We start from the raw sequence: 20,615 nt of genomic DNA on the forward strand, positions 1-20,615 counted from the left end.
ACTTACTCAGCTGTCTGGTGGGAGCAGTGAGTATGGGGACAGATTTTGTGTGTGTGTGTGTGTGTGTGTGTGTGTGTGTGTGCGCGCGCGCATGCGCGCGCGTTTGCTCTTTAATATGTCATATGGATTGACCTAGAGGCTACCCCAATGGATTCAAACATAACAACAAAGATGAGGAAGATACAGGGCCAGGGGGCATTTCATTGTCTTATCCATAAGTCAGACCTGACTCAATGACACCTAAGAATAAAAAGAATGAGCTACTTGTGTGGCAAGCTGACAACTTGAGAGACACCCTACCAAAAAAAAACCCAAAAAAACCCCCAAACTCAACAACCTCAATTACGACTCATAGTGACCCCATAGGCTAGAGAGAACTGCTCCTTTGGGGTTTCCAAGACTTCAGACTTGTATGGGAATAGATAGACACTTCTTTCTCCAGTGGCGCTGCTGGTGTGTGAACCGCTGACCTTAAGGTTAGCTGTTCAGTGTGTACCCTACTACCCCCCACACCCCTAGGCAACTTAAGGTAGGATCTTAATAAGGTTTATACTCTCCCCCGATTTTCAAATTAGCTGCCTCACCCTCCAAGTTAGCTAACATAAGAAAGGAGCCAAACCTCACACTTAAATGGAATAAGCCTTTTATAGGACGTGAGCTTCATGGCCTGCCATAAGTTAGTTCTATGAGCTCACCAGCAAAAGAAACCCCACCTTGAGCAGTTTGCTCTCCCAAACTTCTTTCCCCTCTTGTTTCATTACTTTGCTGAAAAGAGGTGTCTGTTCTTGAATGGTAAGTCAATTTGTGTTTGCATCTCAAGCAAGTGTTGGGAGTGAGATGGGGCCCAGAGAATTCTCCATAGAGAAAAAGAATTCTTTCAAGACCATCCCATTTCCAGGAGGGGTCTAACCTCTGGGAATTTCTACTATAGTCCCAGGACTGCCTGGCGCTGGATGTAGGGACATCAGTGTGAGCAGCTGAGATGCTTGGCTTTACAAGATGGCAACTTGCTGCCCCGCTGACATTTTAAGTTTCGTTGTTGTTGCTACAACTCTGAGTTAGGCATCGATGGAGCCTGAAGCAATAATTCCCCATGCTGAGGGTGGCTCTGCACCTCGTCCAGTTCTCCCCAAAGTGGGAGTGCTTTGCATGGTAAGTGATGGTGGACAGGCCTGAGCATAACCCCGGCTCCTCTCTCCTAGTGCATCCGCTCTGGGAGAGGGTAGACCTGGTTCCTGGCGGTGACCGTCAGTCACCCATCAACATCCGGTGGAGGGACAGCGTTTATGATCCTGGCCTCAAACCTCTGACCATCTCTTACGATCCATCCACCTGCCTCCACGTCTGGAATAATGGCTACTCCTTCCTGGTGGAATTTGAGGACTCTGCTGACAAATCAGGTGAGAGCCAAAGCTGGGCGTCCAGTGTGGAGTTCAAGACCACAATGGGCCCACTCCCCTCCGTAGTCCTCTTGGCTTGTCTGTTATCTGAGGCATGCCATCAAGTTGACTTGCTTTTTGAATGGATTTTAAAAACTCCCTCCTCGTTCTTAGGCGTGCTTCCTACTACTAGTCGCTAGAGGTCTTATTGGAACCTTTTCATTAATGAAGTATCGAATCATCAATATTATTCATGATTAAGATCAAGAGGGAACGGATCACATGAAATCCATGGTGCCTGGCCCCGAGTCACCCTCCCAGTCCTGATCTGAACAATGAGCCCATTGTTGTGGTCAGTGTGGCTTAACACCCGCATTTCTTATTGGTCAACCAATGGCGGCGTGAGCGGCCTGCAGGGCCAGGAAGTGTGGGTTACACAAGTGACTGCTTTCTCCCGCCATCAGGCCATTTGTTCAGTTCTGGAACTGAGGACATTTCAGAGCACTGGGAACGGGGGTAAAAAGCTTAAACCTGTGGACAAAAAGGTTCTGCGCTTTAGAAACCAGTTAAGATAAGCCACGCAGACAATCCTTTCTAAGCCAGAAAGAACTGTGTAAGAACCTGCCAGAAAAGGAAAATGCTAAATCATCTCCACAAAGCTGCGGGGGCGGGGGTGGGGAGGGTGGGGGTGGTGAAGGGGTGCAGACAGCCCCCTGTCAAAGGCAGATAGCATTTGTGATCCAGAGAAACAGACCGCCCCATGGAGTTCCAGCTTCTTTCTGTGATTCAGGAAAAAGGAAACTCCGGATCTCTTCATTTGGGTCCAGAAAGGACGATCTCTGTTTTTAAAGAAACCAGGTTCAATGGATTTCCAAATTCACGGGTTACCTGGCTTGTGGAATCTTCTTTTTATTTCAACTTCAGCAGCTGTAAAGGAATCTGAGTGACTTTAAAAGATAATGGAAATCCTGGGAGTTTCTTGAAGGCAGAAGATGTGGTGTTTTTACTGAGCGTGATAGTATGACAATAGTCCTCAGAAGTCTGTAATCATCATCATTTGAAATCATGTATCTAAAGTAATGGTGCTCAACCAGGGGCCCATTTGCCAGCCTCCCTTCCCGCCTTACCCACAATAGCTAGAGGGATTATGGGGTGTCACAGCTGGGGCGGGGAGAGAGGGTTGCTCCTGGCATCTAGTGGGTCAAAGTCAGGGATGGGGCTACCCCGCCTACAACACACCCAACCCAAACGCAAACGCACTGGCATCAAGGCAATGCCAATTCCTAGCAACCCTAGAGGACAGAATCGAACTGCCTCTGTGGTTTTCCAAGATGGTAACTCTTGACTGGAGTCTTCTCCCTGAGGGATTCTGAACTGCTAACCTTGCAGTTAGCTGCCCAACACATAACCTGCTAAAACTATCACGGGTTTAACGAAGAGTACTTCTGCCTCACGTGTTGCTAGAACTGAGGTTAAGGAACCCTGATCTAAAAGAAATCTGGTTTCTCTCACGAAGGTGAGGACACAAGTCCAGGAAAGTGAGCGTGAATGAGGGGCAACGTGCGACTTAAAGCACGAATACCTGTGTGTCACTCGTCATTCTCCGAGACCCAGCTCCTCCATGGTGGGTTCCTTGCATTTCCTAGTGATGCGCTGACCCAATTGCAAAAAAAAAAAAAAAAAAAAAAAGGAAAAGGAAAAGAAATGTCTTTCTAGTTTATTTCCTTTCCTCCAACAGACTGTATTTTTCCTCCTATGATTTCCCTAACTAAAAACCATGTGTGCACAGGAAACTAACTGAGGTTAAACACACAGTATGTCTCTGCTGTGAATCAGGTAGTTACCGGTCACTTCTTAAGGCCGGAAGTGTCCTCCCTTCCACTATTTTCCCCTTTGTCCTCCAGAGCATCTTATTAGATTTCTCCAACATTTCGAAAAACCCCGAGCATCGTATTATCAATCTCCGTCTAAGAAGCAACAGGGGGCATAGGAAGGATTGTGAGGCTGGAGCAGGGCTGGCCAGTGCTTCATTCTGCTCTCTGCCGGAATTGACTTGAGGACACCTCACAGCAACAACACGCCATTTATCCGTTCCCTCCAAGCTTCTCTTTTCAGAACTGCAGACAGTGCCCTCCCAACTGACAGCCCAGAATATTCTATTCTCTTTAAGCCCACAGCCATCAAGTCAATTCCAAGAAACAGCGATTCTATAGGACAGAGAAGAAATTCCCCTCTGGGTTTCTGACACTGTAACGCTTTTTTTAATTTTATTTTTTTAATACTGTAGCTCTTTACAGGAGTAGAAAACCTCAACTTTCTCACTTGGAGCAGCTGGTGAGGGAGAAAGATGGGGCTTTCTATTCCCATAAAGAGTTACAGTCTTGGAAACTCACAGGGACAGTTCTACCCGGTACTGTAGGAGCGCTGTGAGTCAGCATCGACTTGAGGGCAGTGCATTTGATTTTTTATAAGAACGCAACCACTGATCCTGCCCAACCTGAACTTGTGGGCTGACCTGCTCCACAGAGCACCAACTCATACCCTCCTCCTGAAGACCTAGGAGGCTTCCTGAGCCTCAACTCCAGCTTGGGTCCCCGGCCACTTCCTCTCCTCCCCCCTGAGGCTCCTAGATGTTGGTCAGCCTTCTAAGGCCCTGAATAATCTAGAGATTCTCATGAGTCTGGCTGGTCATTATCTGTTGCCAACACCTCAGGACGCTATTGAACTTGCAATCTAAAGAAAGTCCTTTAATGGCTTACTTAAACAAGGGCGTTAATTCCAAGATCATTCCAGGCAAAGAGCTATTGGTTTGATTTTTCAGTCACCTCTTAATCTCTTGTACAATAGATCCCAGAATTCTTATTTTTCAATCACCTCTTATTCTCTTGTACAATAGATCCCAGAATTCTTATCCCGCCCCGCCCCCCGCCCACGTGCCTTGCCACTTTCCCATGGAAAACAAATAACCAGCATTTTGCTCCTACTAGGTTTTTAGATACCTGCAAAGCCTCTGACTGTAGCATGATTTTACACAATATGCCAAAAAAGTTGTAGAGCGGTAATTGCTAATTTTCCACTCATTTGGTTGGGCAAGATCAAGGCCAATAGCTTCCCTTTCATTGTGCTTTGTTGCTTACTTTCTTAAAAATGGTCTCACTCTCTAACAAGCACCTAACTCTCCCTTTCTCTGTGTCTCACCTCATTCAGTGACGGTCTAGTTCCTGCTTGTTCTTGTCGTACTCTTCCTCCACGCTCTTACCAATGAATCCGTAGTGGTTCAAGAGGACGGGAATTGAGTGAACCTCAAAAAAGAAAGGAAGAAAAAGTAAAAGTGAACAAAGACATGTTAGAAATGCAGCCAGACCAGAAATACTTCTAGAAAGGGACGGTTCTAACAAACATCGATGCCATCAAGTTCAGGACAGGGTTGAAAAAAGAACACTCAGGAAAGGTGCGACTCCAGTGTCCTTTACAAAGAAGTTTTTGTTTGTTTGTTTGTTTTTAAGTGCAGGAAAACCAAACATGGCAAACTTCTTGAGAGGCAGCTATAGCACTGTATTTGGAAGGACTTTTCTAGGTGCCTGTTGTTGAAAAGAAGACATTTCTCAACTCAATAACCTAGATTTCTGCATTAAGAAGTGAGCAAGGAGCGCCAGCAACTCAGGGCCTGCAGACGGAAGAGCATTATAAGGAATAGAGCACAGATCAATGAAATCAGAAGTTGGTTCCTTGAGAAAATCACCCCAAATAACAGACCCTTCAGCGATAGTGGACCCAGAGGGGAAAAGAGAGAGTGAGAGAGAGAATGAAATCTTGCTGAAATCCAGCCTGAAGGAGGCGCCAAGGGGACTGGCCTTACAGAGTTACTGAAAAGGAGTGTAAGCGAAGGTATGTAACCAGCTGTGCCATCGCCCCCTGCTGGTTAGTTATAACAGGACACAGTTTATTAAATCAGTCTCAGGAGGGTGTGGGAAAACCAAATTTGCCCCCATTGGTATCGAATCTTAAAGGACTGAGTGGAAGTGCCCTCAGGGGGTTCCACTGCTGCTGGCCATCTTTAAAGCACGACTCTCTCTTAAGGGGTTCAAACTGCTGACCTTTTGGTTAGCAGCTGAGTGCTTTCACCACAGTGCCACTGGGGCATGTGGAAGGCACAAAATGTTGTGGGAAAGGGTCCAAGATTGTCCATGGCCTGCGCTCCATGAATTATCCCTGTCAGTGTCTCACCTGTGTGAAATGACTCCTGGGAGTGGTCTCAGGAGGCCTTAAAAGAGAAGGTGATATGAGTCCCATGAGTGGCCTCCTCACAGAGCTTTCGGCCCATCCTGCGTCGCTTCTGTGGACATGGGATATGTTCCCAGAAATGTTTGGCGTTCTCGTGCCCACCGTTTGATCCTGCATTTACTCGTTGTTTTCCAGAGCTCAGGGATGGATAGGGAGCTTACAGAGTTCGGCAGCCATCACCACGATCCAGCCATAGAATGGTTTTCCCTTGGACTTGTTTTTGGCATTGACTTTTGTGGACCAGGTCCTGTGGGTCACTGTTCCCTTCGTCACTTCTTCGCTGTAATGGCTGAGCATGCCATGGCTGGCTGGCTGAAAGCTGTTTTCCTAGCTGTTTCCAATGTGTGCAAGTCTGCCCTTTTTTTTTTTTTCATCTGCGAGCAGGTAAGGAAAGGAGTAATCCACCATCTCCAGTAGAGAAATCTGGATTTCTTGGAAGGAACCCTGGTGGTGGTGCAGTGATGAAGCGCTCGGCTGACAACCGAAAAGCTAGTGCTGTGACCCAACCCGCCCCCCGCCCCCCTGGGGAGAAAGATGAGGCGGTCCGCGTGCAGAACGGTGAAAACCGAGAAAACCCTCTGAGGGCAGTTCCCCAATGGATTTGGTTTCTACTCGTTGGTTCTCAATTGGGACTGCTCTACTCTGTGTCACTGCCCTCTGTCACTCTTCACCACTCACTGTCTTGATCACACTGCTTCCCCATCGTCCCACCTTGCCTTATCCTTTCCCCTAACTCATCCATCCCAATGAAGGACTCCAGCAGTGTCTTTCCAAGCATTTCCTTAGTTCTGAATTTCATTGAGGCTCTCCCAAGTGCCAGGCACAGGCCTGAGTGCTCAGAGCAGGAAGATGACAGGGGACGGCTCCAGCCTTCAGGAGCAGATAGTGCTGCAGGGAGGAAGACCTTTGGAGAGATGGCAGTAATGCTCCCACGGAGGTGGGCATAGGGGAAGGCTTCTGAGCAAGAAATGACTTCTGATAGCCCAAGCGGAAGTGGAGGTGTGATGTGTGCATTAGGTATTATATAATGCCACCGAGACAATTCCAACTCATAGGGATACTATGTAAGGTCTCTGATACTATAACTCTTCACAGGAGCAGACAGCCTCATCTTTCTCTCACAGAGTGGCTGATGGGTTTGAACCACTGGCCTTGTGGTTAGCAGCCCAATGCTTAACCCACAGAACCACCAGGGCTCCTTGGCATTAGGTATTAATTACTGCCGGTAAAGTTCAAGGTGCAAAGGGCCAAAGAGCAAGCCCAAAGATAAGTATAGCCTAACTCTCGGAGGGCGTGGCTCAGAGGCAGGGATTCTGGGCCAGAGCTTTGCTGGCCCTCTACTCAGGCTCTCTTGGGCCACATCCAATGTGGCTAGATTGGCCGCCATCCAAGTCTTTTCTTGGGAACCTGGATTTTTATGTGAAGTTGCTCAGCGTTAAATATTGGCAACTGCTTCCATATTTTGTGTAGTACTATGTGAATCAGCATTAGGTGGGTGAGTGAAAACACACACACACACACACACACACACAACCCCTGCCAACACCAGTTCTGTCCCCAACCCCATCCTCTTAATTGGTAACTACTTCTCCTGGGCCCGCTCGCGGCCACTGCTATTGGAGGAGCTGTCTCGTAATGCTCCAGTATTATTACTGCTCACGCTGGCCACTGCCTTCCTAGCTGGGGATCAATGTACTGAGTCAGGGACTCACGGTCAGCATTCTTGGCACCTCCCCCGGCCCTCAAGGGGAAGTGATAACCGGGGTCAACAGTGACCTCAGACTGAAGCCCTTTTTCCTTTTTGGTTTGCTTTTGAAAAATGAAACAATGTATAAATGTTTTCCAAAAACAACACACATCACAGGCGTGCCAGTGCAGATGGTTCCTGGAATTATAAAATCAATGGTGCAATAAAGGTGCATGGCAAAGGGTATGTAAGGCTATCGAATGAATGCCCTCAAGGTTGCAGCGCTGGTCTGATGAGAAATAGCGGGGGGGAGGGGGGACGGACACATGAAGAACAGGTAACGTGTACTAAATTCTAGCTCAGGAGTCAAACAAAAAAAAAAATTCACCCAACCTAAAGTCCGAGAAAGAGTGGCTTGAAGATGTTGTGGTCTCTTGAGTCATTTGCCTGTCCTATGTTGCTGCCACAAATCCCAGAAAAATCAAGTTTTGGGGGAAAGGGGTATTTGTAACATTTAACCCAGAACCGGTGCTGAGGTGTGTGCATGGGGGGAGAAACACCAAGGAAAATATCTGCATGATAAAAGAAAGTTGCTTTTGTCCTGCTGTTTTTGTTTTGAAGATGTTGAGTTCCATGAATATTGGGGGTGGGGGGTGGGGAGTGGGGAGTGTGCACTCAATCACTCACCTTGTCACAAAATGCAAAGCTCATTCAGGGACAGGCATGGAGTGTGGTGTAGAGTTAAATCTTGTTGTCAACCAGGTGCTGGTCTCACCCTGCCACCTGCCACCATGTATTAACCACATGGAGATCAGGTCTCTAAGACAAAGTCCCCGGCATGATTGACTGCCCCCTGACTTGCCGGCTGTGTCATTGCAGTCATCAAGGGAGGACCCCTGGACCACACCTATCGGCTGAAGCAGTTCCATTTTCACTGGGGGGCCATCAACACGTGGGGCTCAGAGCACACGGTGGACAGTAAATGCTACCCGGCTGAGGTATGTAAGGGAGCTGCTTGGGGCCGAGACACTTGGTGGGGTGGCTGGTTTGAAGTTTTCTTATACTAAGAAAGGGCTGATTGGAAAGAACCAGACCATTCCTGCAAGGGTCTGAGGGCATTCTCAGAGGCATGCCCTTTAAAAAAAAAAAGTGAAAATATCTGCAGCAAAGCATCCCCCAGATCAACCATCTCTACATGTATATTTCAGTGAGGCGCCCAGGAGTTGGGCTGCGAATGACAAGGTCAGCGTTTCAAACCTGCCAGCCACTCCTTGGGAGAAAGGCAGGGCTTTCTACTGCCAGAAAGAGGCACAGTCTGTGAAACCCACAGGGACAGTTCCACTCTGTTCTACTCTGTCAATGGTAGTGAAAGGTTTTTTTGGGTTTGGGTTTTACTTAAGTGACTCAGCTCAGCTTGTTGTGGTTGTGATTATGGGCCACTGAGATGTCACTCATCACCATCGAGTTGATTCTGACTCATAGCGACTCTATAGGACAGGGTAGAACTGCCCCTGTGAATTTCTGTGATTGTCACTCTTTACAGGAGTAGAAAGCCCCATCTTTCTCCTGTAGGAGATTTTGAACCACCAACCTTTAGGATCACAGTCCAATGCGGAACTGCTATACCACTAGGGCTCCTCCCATAAGTGCTATAGGGCTCTCATCTGTACCAAGCAGGAGGCCTGATGAGGCCATGATTAAGTGCTCACTGGGTTGAACTCACCAGCCACTCTGAGGGGAAAGATGTGGCAGTCAGCTTCCATGTAGTTTAAGCCCAAAGCCGCTCTACTGCCATCAAGTGCAGTCTGACCCATTGTCACCCTACACAGGTTTCTGAGACTGTAAATCTGATGAAAGAAGACAGCCTCCTCTTGCTCCCTCATAGCGAATGGTAGGTTTGAACTACTGACCTTGTGGTTAGCAGCCCCATGTCTAGCCCATCACACTACTGGTCTTTTCTTCTATAAAGCTGCTTGTGGGTTCCTACCTTCAATCCTTTGTTTGCTAGTTGAGTGCCTAACCACTGTGCCATTGGGCTCCTGCCACCCCAAACCAAACCACCAAGCTCACTGCCATTGAGTCAATTCTGACTCACAGTGACCCTATCTCCCTCAATCATTGCCATTGAGTTGATGCCGACTCAGAGCGGCCAACCCCTGTGGGTTTCCAAGACTGTGACCCGTTATGGTAGCAGAAAGCCTCATCTCTCTCGCTTAGAACGACGGGTGGTTTTGAACTGCTGATCATGCGATCACAAACCCAATGCATAGTGACTACGCCGCCACCAGAGCTTAGACCTATGAAAATGACAACTTCCTTCACTTTGAACAATGTGGCTGAATTGAATGTGACAGTGCTGAACTGGAGGGCTTGCTTGCAGGGCCACCAAGGCAGAATTCTGAACCCTAGCCAAGTAAGGCCAGCCCAGAGTCAAGGAAACAAAGCCACAGGAATAGACATGGAAATGGCAAACTTTAACAAGGCTTGCTAGAATGAAAACCACTGGACTGGTGGTGGTGGTAAGTTCTTTTCAAGAGAGGAGAAAGCAGAGTTGAGAGTAACCTTCCACTTTCTCACACGGGAGGCTGGGGTGAAGGTGATATAAAGAACAGAATGTTCTGGAATGCTCAATGAGGAAACATTTGTAGGCACATATAAGGACTGCATGAGGAATGAGAATTTCTACTTACAGCTCCCCACCGTAATTTCATGTTGAAGGTTCTAGTCAATATAAAAAGAAGCACATTTTCAGTGGTTATCTGCCAAAGAAGCCAAATGTCTTCCCCTCTGGTCTAAACACCACTAGAGATTCAGTTACTCACTAGAGATTCAATGACACACATGTGTTTAGGCTATGGGGCAAATGTTGACCCACCACGGAAATGTGACTCACTTCCCCACATAAATGTACTTCGTCCATCTTCTCCCCTCAACAAGTCCTTCTATTGCCACTTCCTGTTCATAGCCAAGCTGGCTTAATTTCTTCCTGTGACGATTGTCCCCGTTCTGCTTTTGTGCAGATTGCCATAAGCATTGGCCAGTGGCTTGATTCTGGAAGGGGCGCTTGTTTCAATAGCAGGCATGGCATGAGAGTGAGTAAGGCTGGCACTTTGTTTGGTAGCCCGTTATTTTCATAAAATAAACCCCCTTCCCATGGCCTTGCAGCTCCACCTGGTCCATTGGAATGCAGTTAAATTTGAGACCTTTGAGGATGCGGCCCAGGAGGAAAATGGGTTGGCTGTGATCGGAATCTTTTTGAAGGTAAAGAACAAACTCGCACCCACTTTGAATAATGTGTTGGAGTCGAGAATGAAACGCTAGCGCAGTGTTTGTACATAAATGGTTTTGTTTCAGAATCTATTGAGAAGGGGAGCAACAGACTGTGAAACTTAGACAGTGGTTCCCATGGGATATTGGGACAGGCATTTGATTTGATTTGGTTTTTGAGGGCATATTTTACTCGGTAGACAACAGCATTGCCCTATAGAAAGGTCACGAGCCACATGCAGTCATTGAGCCCTTGACATGAAGCCGGTGACACTGTGGAATGGCATTTTTCATTTGAGTCATTTGAATTTCAAGCAAAGCTTGAATTCTCGTGAATGCGTGGGTCAGCGTGGGTAGGTGCAGGCACACTTTTAACTGTAAAGTGTGTGAAAACTAATGACAGGGAAAAATGTATTTCGGATGAAAATATATTTTCCATTTCAAATGCATGAAAATGTGTTTGTATGAGAATCCATCATACAAAGTCAGATGGATATGAAATATACATCTGCTTTTGGAGACTTAAAACAACACTGCCATCAGGTCGATGTGGACTCATAGTGACCCTAGAGGAAAGGGTGGAATTGTCTCTGTGGGGCTCCGAAGCTGTAACTCTTTACCGGAGTAGAAAGCTGTCTCTTCCGCAGAGCAGCTGGTGAATTCGAACTGTGGGCCTTGCGATTAGCAGCCCAATGCATAACCTGCTACACCAGCAAGACTCCTAATGGCTGATTTACAGAACAAAAGAGACCCCACTCTTAAATATGATTTAAGGAGAACATTAAGTCTTAAAAGAGACAAAGACAACACAAGGACACAAATACATCATCTGGAACAGGAAAACCATTAGCAGGAGGTCAAAATGGTGCCTGAGGAGTCACCATCGGGAGGCTAGATAAATAGGCAAGGAACAACAGCAACTGTTGCAAGTTCATGAGTGGTGGCAGATCTGTTCATTGCAGTTCCAGGTGGAACTACAGAAGCAGGAACGGGACTGTGATTGGGACAAGTACATTGTTAGTTAGAGGGGCTTATGGGATTGATCCAGGGTCTTCCAACCAAGAAGGTCAGGGTAACCTGAGAGGGCTGACTCATGATCTTGTTGACCCCTGTACTGTCCCCAGTACAGTGACCACTATCAAAGACACGGGCCGCTAACAGAGACTGCCCCTCCCTGGGCTGGCTGGAGAGGAGTGGGGGTCATCTACTCTCCCAGGCACTCGGTCTGAGGGCAAGATCTCTAGCCTTAGTTAATCTTAATCTTTGTGGGGGACTCTGGATATGGATTTGGGGCTTCATGGCCATCCATAGCCCATTGCAAACAGGGAGTGCTCTGAATTTAAGCTCGGATACAAGGCAGATCACTCCAAAGAAATTCTGTTTAAAGTAGGAAATTAATGGAAAACATATTTTAAATGGGATGAAAAGACACAGACAAATGACTGTGGGAAATGATCACAAAAAGAGTGACAGGGTTTGGACAGGAAGCCCTGAGGCTGCAAACAGTATGTCACCTGCTCATCAGAAGGTTGAAGGTTCCAGCCCACCCAGAGGCACCTCCGAAGAAAGGCCTGGCTAGCTACTCCCCACCCCACCCCCCAAAAAAAACTCCTAAACAGCCTTTGAAACTCTAGGGACTGCAGTTCTGCTCTGACACACATGGGGTCACCATGAGTCGAAGTTGACTTGACGGCAGCGCATGTGAGTGGTTGGTACACAGGACAGTGTGGGGTGGGTACAGAGTGGGACTAAGTTAGCTTGTCATGCACACCTGATGGCTAGATAACCAGTCCCTTTTCTCATGTGAAGAAAGTAAAACTCTGAGTGGGTGTGGGCTTTCTGGTAAAGGAAAGGGAGGAGTGAATTGGAAACCCGAGGGCCCTTCAGCCCAGTCTGGCGGCCCAGGCTTCTGCAATGGGTCTCCGAAGCTGTAGACCTGAGACAGTGGCTGGTCTACTGTCTGCCTTGCTCTCCAGATGCTAAGGCTCCTATGAGCTCAGAGAGGCCAGCAGATGAAATAACCAGTGGGCCGGGAGCTCTCCGAGCCTGTCAGCAAACAGCCTGCTCCTCTGTGTTGCAGCCAACTGACCTCCTTGAGGAGGAAAACAGATGAAGTCACCAGCTGAAGTGCCCCTTTTGCACTGGGCTGTGAGGGGGTTAGGTAATTGCCAGGCCGTCCGTTCCTGTTCCATTACATTCTCAGTTGCTTGTGGGTTGGCTGTTCCGTGGTGTGTCAAGTTTTCTCCCTGGTTCTTTCTGTAGCTTGGCCAACACCATGAAGAGTTGCAGAAACTGGTGTCTTTGCTGCCATCGATTAAGCACAAGGTAATCTTTGTTGTTTCTAAACACTGGAAAGGTATGGGCAATGTCAGCCTCAAAGTGGAAATGAATGAGGCACTTTGAATCAGATGTGATTCGAGAGCAGTCTTAGGAAGCAACGAGCCTTCTCAAAAGCTTGCAGTAGGAGAGAGGACGCCCTGAGGGATATGCAGGGGACCCATTGGCATTGGTTAGGGACGAGGACTTGGGCCTTCATTGTTGAATGATCTCGACTAGCCGCTTTCTGGCACCATTGTTGATTCTGACTCATAGCGACCCCATAGGGCAGAGAACTGCTTGAGAGGGTTTCCAGGACGACAATCTTTATGGTAGCAGATTGCCTCACCTTCCTTCCTCAGAGAAGCTGGAGGGTTTGAACCACTGACCTTGTGATTTGCAGCCCAACACATAACCCTGTTGCACCACCTGGGCTTCTTCGCCTTTTCTAAGACCTTATGCAAACAGTGGGAGCAGCCTTTCTTTCATAGCTATCAGTAGGAAGAGGAGTTTGACTGAAACTTGACTTGCCTAGCTTTAAAGAACACGTACACATGTCCTTCAGGCCGGAAACCTTTGTCCAACCTCTTCGCTGAATGATTGGAGATCCAGAAGCTCAAAGGGAGCGCTCCCTGGAAATTCTGGATGCCCTTTCTGTCTCCTCTCCCTGTCTCACCTTACCTGACCCACCATGTCTGGCTGGTACCCTGGCTTCTCATTTGCATTTCATTCAAAAAGGAGGCTTTCCTATCCACAGAGTAAAAGCAACCACCTTGTTCCAGTACCTCCCTAAACCCAATCCACTGCCAAACCCATCCAAACTCAATAACAACCCTATAAGAGAGTGTAGAACTGCCCTCCATTGGGTTGCTAGACAGCCAAGTCTTTCTCCTGTCGTGCAGCCAGTCGGTTTGAACAGCTGACTTTTTGATTAGTACCCCAGTGCTTTACCACTGTGCCACCACCAAGGCCCCTTTCTTTAGGCACCAGTCACCACCTATTAATTCCTCAGAGGAGAGTCGCAGAATTGAGGAGGGCATGGTTTTTGCAGCATCCCATTGTGGGTAACAGCAGGGCACAATGAATTGCAGGAGCAAAACACGGGTATGATTTGGTGCTAAGAGTAATAGCTTGGGGCATTCCTCACAGGCACCCAGGCTCCCCTGGACCACTGCTAGTCCCCAGCCCTTCCCTGGTGGCTGTCACCATCAAAATCTGTCACCCTTTTCTTGGTCAGAACACCCTTGTGGAATTTGGGTCATTCGATCCTTCCTGCCTGATGCCCACCTGCCCAGATTACTGGACCTACTCGGGGTCTCTGACCACCCCACCACTCTCTGAATCTGTCACCTGGATCATTAAGAAACAACCAATAGAAGTTGATCATGGTCAGGTAAGCTTGTTACCCCAAATATTGAGTGTGTGCCCTGGAGCAATTGAGTCTCATTAATAACCACTCTACGTGGAACAGAGAAAAACTGTTTATTATGGGAACAGCCAATGGCGCATCCACCAGAACGTGCTCGAATCACCCCAGTTTCCAAGTGATGTTGATATCATTGTCTTCTTAGAATATTATTCACATGTTATGCACAGGTGAGCTATCATACTTAAGATCCAAGGCAGGCTACAAACAACCATAAAGCAGTAAGTACAGAAAGCACAGCGAGTACATAAAAGAACGCTATAATCCATTAGCTTGACCTGTACTTTCCAACTGAAAGCCCCTTCTCAATCAGATATGATGGCTGAGAGAGCTGGAAGGGTCAAGTCGACCCCAAGTAGGAGTCCAGTAGAAATTAACATTCCAAGCTCTTGTGGACCCTTGGAAGTAGTAAACACTGTCGAGAACAACTGTAAAACAAAATAGCTTCTACTTCAACATGGCTTCTGTCTTGCTCACAACCCCCAAGCTCTCTCCATAGCTTCTCTGGAAGTAAGATCAAGTACACCCGCATGAGACTGCTGGGCTCCAGATTTGGCATCCATTTTTAACGTCTTGTAATGCTTGTATATTATTGTTGCTAGGTGCAATCAAGTCAGCTCCAACCCAGAGTGGCCCCTGCACTTTGGTACCCATGCCTGAGCCCATTGTTGTAGCCACCGTGTCAACCCATCTTATATATTACTAGTCAGATGTGCTAACGTCGTGTTTAGACACAGATTAAGAGATGCTTAAGAGTTCAAAATCCGGGCAAACATAAGATCTTGATGTCCTCACTTGACAATGATTCTAAGCGTGTTTTTTTAATCTATGAATGCGAATCTCTGTGTAAACTTAAAAAAAAATCAAACAAACGGTCTGGTGATTGCCTCTAGTGCCACCCCCTCTCCCAGATTCACACAACCTGCTGCTGTCCCCGAATTTTTCTCCTCACCCAATTCGTGAAGGCATTCCTGAGCATTCCCAGAAGTCTTTCCTCTGTGTCCCGCTTTAGGCTCGTATTTTTTAGGGCTTTGGACACAAATGCAATACCTTCATTTAGTCATGCTGTTTTCCTCGAAACGGTTTACATTTGCTGTTCTCTGTTTCTAGCTTGATCAATTTCGGACCCTGCTTTTCACATCAGAGGGGGAGAAAGAAAAAAGAATGGTCGACAACTTCCGGCCCCTGCAGCCCCTGATGAATCGCACTGTCCGCTCATCCTTCCGCCACGACTATGTGCTGAATATACAGGTCAAGTCTAAGCAACAGAGCAGCCAGGCGGCCCCGTAAGACGTTCCTAGCCAGGCAGTGTTTTCTCTCAGTACTTACTAACTTATACAAATTGTTAACTAGACGATTTGAAGCAGCTGCACTTTACTAATAATGGATTGTAACTATTATAGATGTTTATATTTTATTATGGGAGCTGCCCATCATTCTTTGCAGAACTTCTCTTTACCAACCACATTTCTACTTTTGCCAATAATGATGTTTAGCACTGGAGGAATAATAGCCTGACCCGCCAGAGTCCCAGGGACTGATGGTGGTACCTTTTGATGCCTGACTTTTCTGAGCTACTGTTTCCTCATTGTCAGGTAGTAAGGGTTTCCATGGAGATTCAGGTAGGGACTACCATCAAAATGTCAACTGGTAAGGCTGGTGATCACTGACCGAATGTCTGAAGTACCCTTTGGTCTCCAAACGCAAGCACGTACCCTTGGTCTCCATGGGTCCTGCTCTCTCATGGTCATTGCCAGAACTCGATGTGCTCATTATCAGTTCATAATCTAGAAAGTGTATTGTGCAATCAGAAGACAATAAGGACTTTTACTTAAAGCCTAAAATCCTCTTGTGTTTCTGGGGTCGGATATTTTTCTTCAAGACTTGCTCAGGTAGAAAACATATGTCGAACATTCTACAGAAAACACAGCACTTAGAATTCCTTCCTGGCATTTTTACAGGAAAAAAAAAGTTTTTCCCCAAGGCTTAGGCTCATCCCCAGTGGATGGTTCTGTTTTTTATGCCCTGGCCACCGTTTTCTAGCAAATGATGGCATGTTGATACTGAGCTGACCTTCTTGGTTTCCAAGTTGGGCAACCGGCATCAATTCTCCCCATTTCTATGATAGCAGAGGAGACTTTTGTTCTAGGAATAGGGAAAGAAACTTTCCAGATAGGGTAGTATCAAGATTATGCCACATACTCTGAAGATGACACACCACTGCTGCCCTAGCCTGGAAGCCTGTGTTAGTTCAGAATCAAGATTGCATCCATGACTGGTAGTATTTTTTGATTTTTCATCAATATGCCAGTGATTCCAGTCTACAAGCTAGAGCTAGAACTGCCTATGGAAGTGTCTAAGGATATCTCCCCTCCAAAAAGAGCAGGACCAGGACATTTGCCTCTAGGTTGCCTACCCTCCCTAACAACGGGGAGCACGTGCGCCCTGGGAAGACAAAACTTAAAAACACCCACCTCACTGCCATTGAATGATCCTGTGTGTTTCCAAGACTTTCACATCTTTATAGAGACAGCCTTTCTCCCTTACAGGGGACTGTGGGTTTGAACTGCTGACCTTGGGGTGAGCGGCAGGATGCATAACCCTCTATGCCACCAGGGCTCCTGGGAGATACTTGAGAATCCCTAAAAAGATGTTGTTAACTGCTGGTGAGTGGGTCCTCAACTCATGGGGATGCCATGTACAATGGAACCCAACGTTGCCAAGTTCTGTTTCAAGGGGGAAACACAAGACAAGTGTTTTCTAGTGTCCCCAGACTTCCATGAAACCTTAGGAGAAAGCTCCATAACAGTACCCGTGGATAGGGTGTTCGTGGGTTACTGGTTTACCACTCTTGATGGACTGCCACATGTTATCCTAGTGTAATAATTAACAGCACTCAACGAGGTCCTGCTTTGCTCAATCAATTCTGTGGTCACCTTCCCCACCAAGGTCATAGAAATAGCTTTGGGGGTATGGTTTCTTCAGTGTGTCTCCCCCCAATCAAAAGGGAACCTTTTCGATTTCCAGGATCCTGATACACCCTAGCAAAAATGTTTCATGTCCTCCCTGGAGTGTTTTTGCATATACCCTCCTAGGCAGAGGGGGAGAGATGTCAAAAGGCTGGGAAAATACTTTTTATTAGAATTGCTGCTCACCTTTCTTGATTCCTACTTGATCAATAAAATCTTTTTCTTTATAATATGAACACTTGCGGGGTGACTTTTCTTTCCTATTAGTTCCTTGCAGTATTCACGTGGGCTTCAAAAAGTTCACAGACAAATTCCATGATCTTTCCCATTCACTTTCCCATGAGCATCTTTGAAGCTTTCTTGTACACCGGTGGCAGGTGAGTCAACCCCAACTCCGGGTGACTCCTTGCATTAGCGTAGAGCTGGTCAATAGGGTTTTCTTGGCGGGGATTTTTTCGGGGGAGATGCCCACTATTTTATTCCGCTTGCAAAAAACAAAGTAGAAGGAATAATACAGAATTAAAATGAAAAAGTAGGGTAATTTTCTATGAAATATTTTTTAAAGCTGCAAAGGCACTGCTGTCTACAGTAGAAGGGACAGATATAGCACAAAGTCCAAGTGGTACCTTATCAGAGTAATACATTCACAGAACTTTTAAAAAATCATTTTATTAGGGGCTCATACATCTCATCACAATCCATACATACATCAATCGTGTAAAACACATTTGTACACTCATTTTCCTCATCATTCTCAAAATATTTGCTCTCTACTTAAGCCCCTGGCATCAGCTCCTCATTTTTCCCCGCCCTCGCTGCTCCCTATTACCTCATGAACCCTAGATAATTTATAAATTATTATTTTGTCATATCTTGCACTGTCTGATGTCTCCCTTTACCCATTTTTCTGTTATCCGTCCCCCAGGAAGGAGGTTATATGTAGATACTTGTAATTGGTTCCCCCTTTCTAACCCACCCTCCCTTGACCCTCCTGGTATCGCCACTCATGCCACTGGTTCTGAAGGGATCACCTGCCCTGGATTCCCGGTGTTTCCAGTTTCTACCTGTACCAGTGTACATCCATCCTCTGGTCTAGCCAGATTTGTAAGGTAGAATTTGGATCATAAGTGGGAGATGAGGAAGCATTTATGAACTGGAGGAAAGTTGTATGTTTCATCGTTGCTACATTGCACCCTGACTGGCTCCTTTTCTCCCCACGACCCTTTCGTAAGGGGATGCCCAATTGCCTAGAGATGAGCTTAGGGTCCACACTCCACACTCCCCCTCATTCACAATGATATATTTTTTTTTCTGATGATGCCTGATGCCTGTTCTCTTTGACACCTCATCATCACACAGGCTGGTGTGCTTCCTTTGTGGGCTTTGTTGCTCCTGAGCTAAATGGCCACTTGTTTACCTTTAAGCCTTGAAGACCCCAGATGCTATATCCTTTGATAGAAGGGCACCATCCGCTTTCTTTGCCACATTTGCTTATGCACCCATTTGTCTTCAGCGATCGTATCAGAGAGGTAAGCACACAATGATATGAGTTTTGTTCTTTGATGCCCGATAACTGTTCCCTTTGGCACTTCGACATTCACAGAACTCTTATGACACCTATTTAATGAGAGTTTTAAGAATTGTTCCCAAATACATCTCAACTTTTTTGGTCATCAGGGGATCGTTCCTAGAGATTTCAACTATTGTATTCATTCATAGCTACTGAAAACAAGCAAGGATTCCATGAGGCTTTTTAAAGAGTTAAAATCTATTTAAACCAGAGGCAAACAGTGTCATGAGCCAGCTCTAACCTACAACCCTTGTCTTCTTCAGAGAAGGATCTACGGGGTGAAAAAAGTCAGATGTCATCATAGCCCCCCTCGACCTCCTATTCCAAAAGTATGGGGGCTGAGAGAGCTGACTCATCAAATGAGAGTCCCGGGGCTTTAATGACACATGCTAGTCCTTTAAAAACTTAGTTGTACAAACTATTTTCTACAGACATGGATCTTGCCTAACCGAACACTTCTATCCTTCATCAGCTGGTCTGGACCTTCTTTGCACTTTAGTTTTAGCAAGTGTATTGGACAGGGTTCTCTAGAGAGACAAACCAGATTGCTAGTAATTATATATAAATATATTTATAAAGATAGATATATAATTCTAGAAATAAACCGTTAAATTATATACAGATAGATAATACAAGAAATTAACAGTTAAATTATAAAGCAGTGAGACACTAGCAGTCCTTCAAGTTTTGAGAGCTGCCAGGTGCTGTAGGGAGAGCTGGGCTATATATACCCAGGCAGCAAACAGTAAGGCAGGTCCCCAACTGTCATCAACTGTCAGTCCCCAGCTCCAGAGATGAACATTCCAATCGTGTGGGCTTAAAGGGACCTCAACTTACAGCGACACAGTCCACAGGCTAGGCATCCCACAGGTAGTATACCCCTTTAAACTGAGGCACAGAACAAGCAAGGTGAGGCTCACCGAGCCATTTATCCCTCTGCCCTTCAGTTAATCCTACTTGTGTTTATCGGCCAGGCTGGCACAATAAACTATAGCAGTAAGCTAAAAAATGCAATGAAAATTATGTTAAAAAATCCTTAAGTCTATCTGTTGGAAGTCTGCCATTGATAAAGCTCTCATGATTTCGAGTCTAAGAGGGAGGGAACAAATGCTCTCCCTCTACCAGAGAAAAAGCTTAATGTTGCCAACAAATTGCCAAGTTTTGTTCAAGGGACAAACCAACAGATCCCTGGGGTGTGGAAACACCTTTCATTGGATCCTGTGTGGATTCTCCCTCCATGGTAATGAAACAGAATGAGGAATGAGTCATAACTGGTCTCTTCATCAGAGGTAGCAAAATCAATGGGTCTCTGGATCTGTGAAGCCAGCCATTCTTGGTAGCAGACAGCAGAACTAACCTCCTGTAGCCACAGACCAGGAGCTTGTATCCAGCTCTGCAAAGACAGACTTGAACAATTATCAAGAGTCACTGGTAACTATAGGGACACTAGGGATAAAGGTCACCACTATATTACTTTAAAGGAGATTGCCCCCAAATAAAAATTCAATTGCCCATGGGTGAGAAAAATACAAACAAGTCAGTACTCTAGTGAGTGTCCATATGTATTAGATCAAATGACGAGAAAGCACTCGGCTCCACTGGACAAAAGAAACACCATGCACAAAGCCTGGCTTGGCCAGTCTTGGGTATCTATTAACTAAGGGCAGAAAGAGGGAGCACACAGGAGAAACTGTTCCCGGGGACCACACACACACCA

The 20,615-nt window shown here is 46.4% G+C and overlaps 1 protein-coding gene across 3 annotated transcripts in view; it reads left to right on the plus strand.

Annotated features, from left to right (window-relative positions):
• The window catches only part of CA5B (carbonic anhydrase 5B), a 35,733-nt gene extending 18,169 nt beyond the window's left edge, over positions 1-17,564 (plus strand). For all 3 annotated transcript variants that reach the window (XM_075539064.1, XM_075539065.1, XM_075539066.1), the window contains 6 exons: positions 1,203-1,400; positions 8,230-8,348; positions 10,516-10,611; positions 12,880-12,942; positions 14,171-14,326; positions 15,470-17,564. In XM_075539064.1, the coding sequence (XP_075395179.1) occupies positions 1,203-1,400; positions 8,230-8,348; positions 10,516-10,611; positions 12,880-12,942; positions 14,171-14,326; positions 15,470-15,649 (812 nt within the window). In that variant the 3' untranslated portion in view covers positions 15,650-17,564. The remainder of the gene's footprint in view (positions 1-1,202; positions 1,401-8,229; positions 8,349-10,515; positions 10,612-12,879; positions 12,943-14,170; positions 14,327-15,469) is intronic.
• Positions 17,565-20,615: the final 3,051 nt, after the last annotated feature.

This window comes from Tenrec ecaudatus, chromosome X (assembly GCF_050624435.1).
Source record: "Tenrec ecaudatus isolate mTenEca1 chromosome X, mTenEca1.hap1, whole genome shotgun sequence".
Taxonomy (NCBI): Eukaryota; Metazoa; Chordata; class Mammalia; order Afrosoricida; family Tenrecidae; genus Tenrec; species Tenrec ecaudatus.